The sequence below is a fragment of the Acanthisitta chloris genome, unplaced genomic scaffold (genome assembly GCF_000695815.1).
Source record: "Acanthisitta chloris isolate BGI_N310 unplaced genomic scaffold, ASM69581v1 scaffold599, whole genome shotgun sequence".
Classification (NCBI taxonomy): domain Eukaryota; kingdom Metazoa; phylum Chordata; class Aves; order Passeriformes; family Acanthisittidae; genus Acanthisitta; species Acanthisitta chloris.
The window spans coordinates 40,335-52,908 of NW_008689595.1; the positions used below are offsets into that span (position 1 = coordinate 40,335).

At 38.7% G+C, this 12,574-nt stretch overlaps 1 protein-coding gene across 1 annotated transcript in view; it reads right to left on the bottom strand.

Moving 5' to 3' along the window:
* Window positions 1-12,574, bottom strand: part of PPFIBP2 (PTPRF interacting protein, binding protein 2 (liprin beta 2)) — a 70,306-nt gene that overhangs the window by 28,928 nt on the left and 28,804 nt on the right. Inside the window, exons 3-4 of the mRNA XM_009081463.1 lie at window positions 9,887-9,976; window positions 7,190-7,303 (exon numbers count right to left, since the gene is read on the bottom strand). Of these exons, the coding sequence (XP_009079711.1) occupies window positions 7,190-7,303; window positions 9,887-9,976 (204 nt within the window). The remainder of the gene's footprint in view (window positions 1-7,189; window positions 7,304-9,886; window positions 9,977-12,574) is intronic.

The following is a 12,574-nucleotide window of genomic DNA, read 5'->3' on the forward strand; positions in this document are numbered from 1 at the left end:
GAGGGGAAAATAAACAGAAAAGTAGCCTCGTGGTTTAGGCTTTTTTTTTTCTTCTTTTTCTTCTCCAAATGTAATAAATCAAACACAAATCAGGAAAAGATATTGCCCTGACTTTTTTTTTATAGACAAACTCTAAGAGGCAGTCACCCAATGAAATCTTAGGAGTAGCAGCTTTCTACAAAAGTGATTACAAATTGCAATTATAACTCCTCTGTTTTCCAGACAAACATTAATTTGCACAAGTTTCAGAGGCACATTCCAGCCCAGACCCAAAGTGCTCTGTAGAGCTGTGAACACAGCAGAGTGTTGCAGGTTAAGGCACAGCTATAAATGAGAACTTTGACATGGAATAAGGTCACTGAATATCAGAAAGGTTAGCAGGATGGGGCAGCTCTGGCTGCATGGACAGGCTCCATTCACTGCTCAACTAAAACAACATTCAGACTTTTTTTTTGAACACTGACATGTTATTCCATTGATATGAGGGGAAGATTTCTTAATAAGGCAAGGAGACACAGAATCCCTCTAGAGATTTTTAACAAAAGATCTCTCCTTTGAGTGCACCATCTGGAATTACTCCTTGTTTTTAATATAGACTCCTAAATTGCACTTAGTAATACAACAGAGAGTAATCCACACTCACTCCAAGTTCAGGAGCTCCATGTGAACACAAAGGTGCTACCAGGGATAAGTGAGCCTGAAAGCAGCTGATTTGATTTTTAATCAACTCAAACAAACTTTGCAGCTTGCTCTGAAGCTGGAGAATCATATTCTCAGCTGGAGTAAACAGGCATAAAACTCCTGACTTAAAATAGACAAAGCAGCTAACTATCCCTAGTTTGTTTTCAATGGAGCTACTCTGATTTAAACCAGCTGACAATTCCTCTTGCATCTAGAGCATTTAACTTTTGCTTTGAAAGCAAGTGCCGTTTAAAGTAAATGTCCCTCTTGAAATGGTAACATCTGGAAGCAATTATTTTCATCTTCAAGCAGATGCTCACAGTGAACAGCTCATTAAGAATGTGACCCATTTTGTTACAGAGAAATTATAGTGTATTTCAGTGGTATGATGCAACTTGAATTCAGCCAGAATAAATATGCAATTGTAAGGAAAGAAAATACACATTTGTGTTATTGGTTTTAAAGCAAAAAGGAATATAAGACAGGCAAAACGGTAATTTTGGGCTGTAGCAGCTTTAGGAGGATCTTAAAGAGCTGAAATAGAGCATGAAAATAAAACACATCCTAGGGAATCTTCTTTAGAAACAAGATACTTGCTTTCATTTTAAAATGTACTATAAGGATCATTTAATTTCTTGAAGTTCTTTCTTTGAAACTGAACTTTTTAACTTGAAAAAATAAGGAAAAAAATTGTTTTTGAGTAGAATAATTACAAGAATGAGTCATGCAGAGGCTACAATATGCCTGTACCAGACAAATCAAGAACAGCAAACTATTTCCAAGCACAGCTGCCCTTTTAAAATTTGCACTGTGTACCTCTAAAATATTTAATCACCTTTTCCAATATTCCAAATGGAACTGAAGCACAAGCTGTATATCTCATTTCCACATTTTGCTGTCTTCTTATAAAGCAGCTTATAAAATTTAACACGACAGAAAATAGCTTGAGAACTCTCCACTTTTCTAGACTGTCAGCTGCAGGCACAGAAAATTCCACAACACAGAAGAAACAAATCATGCAATACACTGATTGAGAAACCATAAGTAAGATTTTAGTCAAGTGAGAGAGGGGGGAAAAAAGCAAACCCAAAAGATCCCATTTTGTACTTGTGCACCCTACAAAATACAACAAAAGTTCCTTATTTTCACCCTTTTTAAGAGTCAAGAGAGACAGACAGACCAAGCTACCTACCTGGCAAGCAAAATCCAGCCAGAACCACCACTAATGAGCACTGCACTTCTCAAGTGCTGTGTGTCAGCTGCAGTAGAAATAAGATATTTGCTTAACTGAAAACACAGCTGAGAGCAATGTACGTGTGTAATCACCATGAAATGGTGCAAGTCAGTAGCAGAGAGTGAATTACAACCCTCCAATCCATCATTTGCCCATTACACAGTTAAGCAACGGAAAGGACAGAACTTCCCACTGCACTGCCAACTTGAACAGCCCTTGAATCTGCCTGAGGAGCAGATTCCTGCCTACAGGAACTGCAAAATAACTTCTCAGGGGAATGCTCACCTGTACGACCGGAGAGCACACTCTGAAAACCTCACAGCTCACCCCAGAGCAGCACAGAGCACACTCCACCAGCTGAAACACTGAGCCAGCTGCTGGCAAGAAGTTACTGCTGCTATAAACAAGTGCTGAAATTCATCTAAGATCAGATAACTCAGGCAACTGAAAGTTGAAGGAATGATCTTTGCCAGCCAGCAATGTTCCTGAGGAGCAAACAGATACATGCCAGATTTATCCCCTGCAACCAAGGCAGGATTCTGGCTCCCCTGAGCATGAGACAACTGCAAAACCAGAACAGGTACATACTGAACAGTGTTTGATCCAAGTTCCTACTCCCATGCAGCTCCTCCCTGAATTCTTTTAATCCAGAGTTTTTTGAAGGATCCTCCACTGTGCCTCACCAACAGCACTGTCTGATACACCTTCCTCTGCCCTTGCACTCAGGCAGAAGTGGCCCACAAACTGACAGAAAACTCAGAAACTGACTGCTGTCTGCATCCAAGCATTGCAGTTTCTATGCTTTTTTTTTTTTTTTTAGGACAGAAAGAATCCTAAAGTCAAGTGCTTTGTACTTTGCAAGACAATTTACCTGATGGAAGACATGATTGTGTTTACACACTACAACCATCCAAGAAGAGTTCCCTAGATTACACCTTGAAATTATGTGTCAAGAATAATTTGGAAGGCTAAAAGATATGGTCAAACCACATTTAGGATTTGGGAGAGCTCAGGTACAAAACAGACACTGCCACACTGACCAGCACTTTCCTTGGCAAAGCAAACTGCACACTGCTAGACTTTATGCCAGAGAGCTTCAACAGGAGTTAATATCTGCTAAATAAATCAAATGCAGCTCTGGAATAAGCAAAGAGGGAACTAACTAGTCCTACGATAATTACCAACAAATGCACTTAAAAGAACTGTGGAGGTGAAATTTGTATGTGCAGAAAATTCACTTTTCATACTGACTGAACATCTGCCAAGCCAGAGAGCATCGATCACATAGCACTGATGTGTTTGCATTAGGCATGGCTGGTACTTTTGCTTATGGGGCAGTTTGGGCAATTTTACAGAGTAAAAATTTCTTCTGCTTTCCAAGGCCAACATATCAATGTTCAGCATTGTCTCTTCTCTTAAAAAATATTTCTTTCTTAAAATTGACTGGAAGAAAGTACATAGAGATACTACAAACTAACTTAGAACAAGACATATATTGCTTGCTAAAATGTGCTGTAATTTTACATGTTAAAACAGTTGATATACTGGAAATGGACTGCCACAGCATAAATTGTTTTCATGGGATAATTCTAGGAAGTTTTTTAGATTTTATTTCCAGATATATTCATTACAATGTGCTAAGGGGCAAGACAGGTAACTATTTACAGAGACCAGCTTTTCCATACCCTTTACACTTTATATGGTGAGACAGACACACAACTGGAAGGCAATTCAGTGCAATCAAACTTGTGTCTTGCTCCCAGTGATGCTCCAGAAAATTTTATCTTACCATTTACTATGAAGGATGACCAGGAAAATGCATTTCTTGGCCCAAACCAGAATCAGACCTAAGGGCTGATTAGAAGTCTTTCTATTGACTTTCACGAGCTTCAGAAAGACCTGCTTTGCTTTTCAAGACAGAATATGCAAACATCTTCAAGGTGAACAATGCTTTTCTTGATTACAGTGTGGTGGAGCAAGTATCCTTACAAAAGTAAAACGCTGCATTTGGCACAGTGAGCATCATGCATTACCTGTAGCTGTGCACACCAGGGCAACTCTGCACCTCTTGCACAGGATTCTCTCATTTCTCAAATGCTGCTGAGCCACATTTGCGTTGGCTGTGGTTCCATAAACAGCTAGAGGTCAAATACACATCTCTCCATTGCCCTTACCCCACACCTTGGCTGTTTCTGTGAGCTCTTTCAACCCACTCAGCAAACAAACAACTCTTTCCTTTTAAACCTCAAGTTAGTTTTCTCCCAGTCACTGAGAAAGAAGTTTGAGGACTCAGTCTCAAGTTAAGTGGCAGAAGCACATGGTCAGGAATAGGGAGAAGGATGAAAAGAAAATGAGGCCTTCTCCTTTTTGACACAGTAACCTTTAGACTGGTTCATTTCTTTAAAGTTCCTATTTGGCTAAGGGATATTGCACCACCCTTTAAGAGCAATGAAGGATCACAATTTTCTGCAAAGCAGCAGCATTATCTGCAGCTACTATTCCTCTTTCAAGATGCCCACCCAACCTGCTGACAGCCAGTTTTTGTATAAATTTTATTTTAGCTGCTGTTTCAGAAGCATTTCCATGATCACTTTGTAGCAGAGTTCAAAACAACTCTGCATAAATCCTAAGCCAAAAGGATTTTAGCCAGTAACCCCACCCTGACAAAGAGTACAAGTCTCTGCTAGCATAGATTCAGCAAAAACTATTTTGCAGGGTAACATTACATACATTTTCTGTTGTGGAACTACCAGTATTTTAGCTGCTGTTTCAGAAGCATTTCCATGATCACTTTGTAGCAGAGTTCAAAACAACTCTGCATAAATCCTAAGCCAAAAGGATTTTAGCCAGTAACCCCACCCTGACAAAGAGTACAAGTCTCTGCTAGCATAGATTCAGCAAAAACTATTTTGCAGGGTAACATTACATACATTTTCTGTTGTGGAACTACCAGATATCATGATTTAACTATCTTAAAGTTTATGATTTTTGTTTTTATTGCAGCATTTTTGGCACAGAATTAATTGTCACTTTTCTTATAGTTTCCAAAATTCAAAAGCCAGAGCTTGGACTCAGGTACATACTGCAGTTAACTTAGTTCTATTAATATACATAAAAGAGTTTTCAAGCTAGGGAGATTCTTGTTAAATTTTCATTTAGAAGAAGCAGTTGACTTAAGTTCACAAAGGCAAAAATCAGTGAAGTTCACTATGTTGGAAATAAGCAAACAGAACCATGAAATAAATCTGAATTTACACACACCTCAGGAAGGTAACAGAAGTCATTCTGAAAAGCAGGACACTAGTAACTGCTGGCTGAGAAGATCTGAACCCAACTCACCCCAAAACCTGACTCATCCATCTATCGAAGCCCCTGAGGCCACATACTCACTCTGTGTTTGACAAATTATCTGCAGGAAGGTCTATTGGCCACATCTCTTACATGAATGTCATAATCATTACATAATCAGGTCATTCTCTTCTCTCCAAATCTCAATTTGCTCTCTGTAGAGGATAATCTTTTCAAAAAGATGAATTGAGAAAAGAACCTTCAAAATAAATTATAATAAACAGGACCCTCTGCTGAGCCACAATAAATGTACAACTTCTCTGAGATGTTGAGAGATCTAACTTGGGTTTCCCATGTCCCACTGTCCACTGGGCAATGTAATCCACGTGAGAAACATTTACAGCCGCTCAAAATTATCTCAAAATTTAGATTTAAGGTTGATGTGAAACACATCTGGAGATTCTCTGCCTTCTTTAGCTTTAGTACAGTCTTATGTAGCTTATCACTTCCAGATCAGCTTTGTAAGCAGTTTGTGCCTGTGCCTGGACGAGTAGATGCAAATGTTTTCACTGCAATAGCAACACATATGCATTATTATCCTGTTCTCAGGTGCCTCAGTGTTCTGTTAGAAAAGGCTTTAAAGTTGTAGTTTCCTCAGAACATTCTCTGGGAAATAAAAACCCATTTAAGTCCAAGAAACAATAAGCAGTTCCAAGAGAAGTCACAGGACAACTCTAGTTTTAGATTGAAACAGGAAGCTCCTCCACTCCATCGTGAATTCCTTCCTGACACCTGAAAACAGGTTTTCATAACTAAAATTGTTACTGCTCTTTGAATTTCACTTCAGATCTCACTGCAAAACTACATGCACTCAGTATTGCATTTGTAAAACATCCCCTCAGAACAAAATTTTTCCCAGCTGGAAGCAGTAGAGGCTGCAAAAGTTGTGCAAGACTGAAGGGTTTGGTCGAGAATCTTTGAGAACTACCATTTAAAATGTTTAGGATACAAGTTCATCTTATAGAAACTGCTGCTTCTTGCATACATATGTACAAGGATCCTGGGAGTAATTAAAAACTATGATCAGTTCATAGAAAGACTTGGATATTTCACCTAGACTAAAATCGTACATTTTGAACATAAAATTTTGCATAGGGAGAAGCACTAAGTTCATCAAGAACAGTATTAAATCCTGTAAATTTCTGGCATAGATTTTTAAGGGCTGTTTACAGTTTCAAATCTATTTTTGATATCCATGTACTGTATTACCAGTGTATGATCTGCATCTGTAACAACATAAAATCTCACCAGAAAAATTTTTTTGTTTCAACAGATCTGCAAGCTCTGTGGTAACACATGAAATGGAAGAGATTTCATTTAGCATTTCTTCTGCTCCTTCAGCATATAACAGCAAAGAGCAAAACTTAAATCACATAGCCTGAAACTGTTAATTGAAAAAAATAAAAATATGCCTTTATGTACCACTTTGCTTATATAAAACATAAAGGGAATGCTCCTAAGTTAAGCAAAAATGGTCATAGAACAGAACTTGGTGCAGTAATTCATTTCAACTTACTACTTGTTCAACTTCAAAGCCTTAGGAAAACAGAAGGCATAAATAAAACTTCTTAATTCTCTAACTCCTACATATATGAGATACATTTAACCTGTCTAACCAGTTACTCAGCCGTGTCCAAATAAGCACAGTACAAATAAGACACAAGAGTTTCATTTTACATTCTGCCACGTACAGTATTATGCAACCAGCCAGTAAAACTTTTCTGCAACTGGAAAACAAAGAAACATTTATTGGGGGAAAAAAAAAAACCCACTGCAAAGCAGCAAGAGAACAATAAAAGAGGCATATTTTTATCCCTGATTTGTCCTGTTGCCGAAGGCACTCACACACTCAGACAAGCTGACCATGTGTGCTCACCCCACTGCTGGAGAAGGTTATGCAAGAAGCTTTCCAAGGCTGATTTTTACCTGTTGAAGCATTTCTTCTGTAGCATTCAGTTTCAGCTGATGTCCCTCCAGACAGATTTCTAAGTCCCGGATTTTCTCTCCTTGAGCTTCCACCTGGTCTGTAAGAACACTCACCTGCAATTCGAGAAGAGAAGCACAATGCTACTGAACTGACTGTAAATAAGTTTCAATTACCTTATACATATAACATCCAAGTGCACGTTTTAACAACAAGTTCTCAAGTCCTCGATGCTTTAATGTGCTTGGGCACTGCAGCAACCTGCTCTATCGAGATAGGCAATTTTTCACTCTTGCCTCTAATTTGCTTCGACCCCACCCTCTCCTTCCCCTCCCCCTGATTCTTCTGTTGTGATATAAAAATGAAAGAACATTTCTAGAAGAGATGGAATGCTGAATGCTACCTACAGGTAGCCCAGGTTCCTTCATGCCAAAGGCTGAAAAATTAGAAAGCAGCCAAGAAGAACATAGGAGACTGAAAATATTCCAACTGGTTTTGGAGCATGTGTTGCCATTTTGGGCTCTGTTGGCATTTTACTCCCTAAAACAGATAAACTCTTATAAAAAACAGATAACTCTTCATTCCAAATCCAACCAATTAGTTCAGTTCTTACAGGAGCAGGAAACCAGCTTACCTATCAATAAAGCATTCTGAAGCTCTAAAAATGTACTGAGGAAAGGGCAGGTTTTAGCAGTGGCAAAGTGCTATTCCAAGAAAAATTCCCAGGCTTTGGCAAGCCAAAACATGAAAGCAAAAGAAGTGAGATGCAGACAATGAATCCCAGGGAAAGGAACAATAAGCATTACTGGTAAAGAACTGTGGGAACAGTGGTACAGACCAGTAAGAGTGTAGTGAGAACAGCTCAGCAGCCGAACCCAAACTTGCAGAGCAGAAAAAACTTCAAGATAATGTTAGAAAGATGTGGGGAAAACCCCCCAGTGTTAATTCCTGTCCTAAGCAGCACATACACTCTGTGTATTAATTTTTACTATTTATTTATATAAAAGCCTTGACAACACTAGAAAAATGTTATCTCAAACAAACACAAAAAAAGGAGCCTTAGGTGTTTAAACTCTAGTTTGAAGGAAATGCAAGAACAACAGCTTTTCTGTGCTCTCACATCCAAGGCTGCAACAACTTTATTGAAGGCACAGTATGTGGAAGTGAAACTTTTAAGATGTACCCACTAAGCAGCATTTCTAAAACCCAATGAACAATTGAGTTGACTTCAGGGAAGCCGCAGAGAGTGAGAGATTGAGTGATCTCTACTTGTTTTACCTGCAAACATAATGACACAGATGCCTGGGAAAGGAGCACACTAACAAAAAAAAAAAAAAAAAAAAAAAAAAAAGGAAGAAAATAGAGACTATTTTTTTCCCTTTAAAGTAGTTGGCTATAGAGTTGAGTAGAGATGAACTCAGGATGAGAGATGATAGGAAGGAGTAGGTGCAGGTAGATAGCACAGAACACATCAGGCTGGGACAGGAGAACTCCCTGCAGAGAAGTCTGTGCTTGCCTACTCTTCTGGTTTGCTCCCATTGAACGTGGGATAGCACATGAAAAAAATCCCATCAGGTCAGAAAGCTAGAATAAACCAAGTGAAAGCTCTCCTTCAGTCTGATGCAGGTTCCTGAGAAAGAAAATCAGCTCAATTTAGAGCATCAGGTTAAGTTACAACTAGCATTGCAACTTGGAAGGAAAACTCTGTATGTTAAGTGACCTGCAAAGGAGCCTGGTAAAAGCCCAGCAGCTTTAGGAGCTTGTGTTGGATATTCCAGCAGTTAGGCTCAGAGGCACCTTAGCCACTTCATTTATTTAACAACAGCAGTGAGACTTCTGCTCAGTAGATGAACACATGTGTGAACAGAACACACAGGATAAGACATGCTTACAGACTAGTAACTGAAAGTAGGGATAACACCTACCCAACACACTGAAGTTGTGTTTGATATAAATATTTATGCTTATGATATGCTGCTGTAAGCGTGAAGAGAAAGGATATGCAAAGACCATGCAAAGACTCTCCAGCTTCAGTTTGAAAAGGCATGGAATAGACAGGTTAGCACTAGTAAAAATACCCAGAAAAAGATAAGTAGGTTTGTTTTGAGTTGTGCAACATGTTCTCAGGAGGAAAACTTAGGTGGGACAGAGGATCTGTTTGAAAAAGGCTTGGTAAACTGAGAACAAGGAAACCTGGAAGAGCTGAGGCATGAATTTTACTGCCAAATTTTCTCTATCCCCTTTGCCACCCCCTTCAGCTTTTTGATGATGTAAACAATTTTGGTACAGCATACAAGCAGGAAAATTATCAGTTCTATCTAGCCTACCAAACCCCCCACTTCACTAAAAATGATGTGGCACAGAATGTAGGAAAGTCAACTGGCAGAACCTCGGAACCCCTGGATGAGAATCTCTCACAGCAGTGTCTTGGGACTCCAGAGCAGTATTTTTAATCCATTGGTCATTCTCCCCCTTTAACTCTGCTACACTCCTCTCCTCTACCAAGGTTCCCCACCATGAAAACTATACCAATTCAGAATTTGTACAGAGGAATTATACAAATAATGAATTAATTCCAATTACATATCAATTCCATTTGGTGACCTGCTAACATTTCTTGAACAGAAAACACTCTGTCACTTCAGCTTTTACTCACTGAGTGTCAACTATGCACACAATAACCTCTCTTTCAGACATACCTGCAGTATGAGAGACTCTTTATCACCTTCTAATCGTGCCAATCTTTCCTGGTAAGTCTCATTATTAGATGGATGATGATTCACCTGTGACTGGGGAGAAAGAAAAGTACAATAAGAATTTGTACAGTTAAGTTTCAACCAATAATTCATAAAAATTATATCTATTTAGTGGGTTTCACAAGAAAAAAATACATTAAAAATGTGTCTATAGACCAAAACTGTTGATTTCATATGCATTAAATCTTTTGTATGTACCTATTTTTAGCTGGATTTTGAATACTCTCTCATTTCCAGCAATTGACAATGGTATAGGAATAGATGGATATTTTCTAGTAAATTATAATTTAATTGAAAAATACCATCTTATCAAGACAAAATCCATTGGACTTGAAATATCTGGTTTTGACAGTTTGGCAAAGTCAAGGGATCTTGGTATTTATTTTAAGTGGTAAAAATTGCCATAGCTATTATGCTATGCCTAGAAATTACTGAAAGAAAAGTAGATTGGTTTTTGTTAGCAATTAAAAATGATTGAAATTATCAGATTCTTATTGTGAACTACCCTAGCCACATCATCACTTATGAATTTCTTAACTGGTCTAGGGGGCAAAACTGCATGGCCAGTTCTTGTCATGTCCCATTTCCTATGAATTTTAATACTCCAGGGAGAAACACCACGATTACAAAAACACCCTGCAGATTTACTTTCCAAAGTTTAGAAGAGTCCCACAGCTTCCTCCTGCATACTCAAACACTGTGCAGCTGTGGGAATGGAGCTGTTTGCTCAGAGCATCAGGAGTAACCTGAGCCCTGAGCAGTTCCTTTCCCAGCTCCACTGCAGGCAGAGCATTTCTGCCAGGGGATACAACACTCTGCTTGGCTTTTCAGCTAACACAAGAATCCAACTTCAATGAGTTCCCTCCAACTCAGTCTGCAGCTGACTACTCATTTATAGCTACTTGCACAATGGCACCAACAGAATGGTAATCCTCCTCCCCAAGTGTCCTTTCCTTTTCAACTGGACGTTTGTGAACAGGATTTTTGAAAATATTAAAGGTATTCACGGCTGCTTGATCCACACTGAGTTCTACAGGCCCAAATGTAAATCAGATGATGAAAATAAACCTGATGCTAATTAATTCAAATCAAGAAATCAAATTTTTATCCACTTAAAAGCCATAAAGTGCTGAACTAGATGTAAATGTGGTATCTTTATAAGCTGAGGGAATCCAAGCAGCCTTGTCTCTGATTATTTTGAAAGAATTGAGAGAATCACAAAGACACCAACAAACAGGACTGAATAAGCATTTAGTTCCCTATTCCATCCTGCAATATTCTTGTCTTGCCTACACCTAAAGATCTCCAGAAATGGATGACACAGCCTCCCCACAATCTCCTTCTTAGCTGCCCAGCATTGGAATATTTTGCTTAATTTATAACCTGAATTATCATCTCTCCAACCTACTGGTTCTTATCACACCCTCATGGGTTAAAACTACAGGTCCTCCCCTTTGAAACAAAGATTTTTTACATATTTGAAGACTATCTGTAGGTTCCTAATTAGCAGGTCCCTCTTTGGACTGAGAGAGAAAACATATTTTTCTGTCTTTTCCTCACAGCCTAATTTTTCAAGATCTGTTTTATTGTTTTCTTTTGGTTCCTTTTCACCAACCATTCCTCAACTTCTTTTGAAATTAAGTGCCTAAGAGGAGCCACAGAACCCCAGATGAAATTGGCTAGAGAAGAAAAACCTTTTCACAGACCCTTGGGCCCTATTTCTTTCCATATTAGCCATATAGTAAAACTCCTATATTTTTAGCCTAGGACCCATAAATTCCAGATCCCTTTTTAATGCCTTTATTTAGCTACCATTCTGTTCTTCATTCTGTGTTTATTCATTGTTTCTGTTTTCACATATAACTTTGAGCTAGTCTATACTGAATCACATCCTACTATTTATATTGTTTTCCTATACATCAGGCTCTGCCTCCTCAACAATTCTGCCAGAATTCTAACTCCACACAGAGAGCAGAGTCATACAACACACTTTAGAACCCAAAATCTTTAGTTTTGGTGGCTAAGATTGCATTAGGGTTAAAACTTCCTTATGTAGTATTAAATGAATTTTCTCAATGAAGAGCCCACAGCCCTTCCCCAGTATATCTCTGGCTCACACACACTGGTAGAAGAGAGTTTCCTGCATCAAGTGTCCAGGGAAGAACAGCAAAATGACTAAACCTAGTCAAATAGATTTTGCACCCTTTCTCTTGCTGTTGTGTGCTATTTTCCTAGGCTAGATTTGAAGAGATGTACCTGTAACCACTTGTATAAGCATTTCCCTTCCCCTTCCAGGCACAGTGTGTTAAATTACTGCCAAAACAAAATCTGTCATGAATGCAAAACAGTAATCAACATTTTATATAATCCATAATTAAATATTAGTTCAACATAGAATTCCTACACTTAAAATTACCAAATGTGTAGCCTGAAACACTGTCTGCTGCACTGAGTGACTGTGAAATATCCCCTGCTGGGAGCCCAATACTCAGTACTCATGTAAAGTCTAGTGAATCACCCATGGGAACAGAAAAGTGGGAATAAAACAACAATAAAACATCAATTCCTGCCAACAGGTCAGCCAGAGAGGCCCCAGACAAGTACAGGAAAGTACAGTAGACACAGAAATGT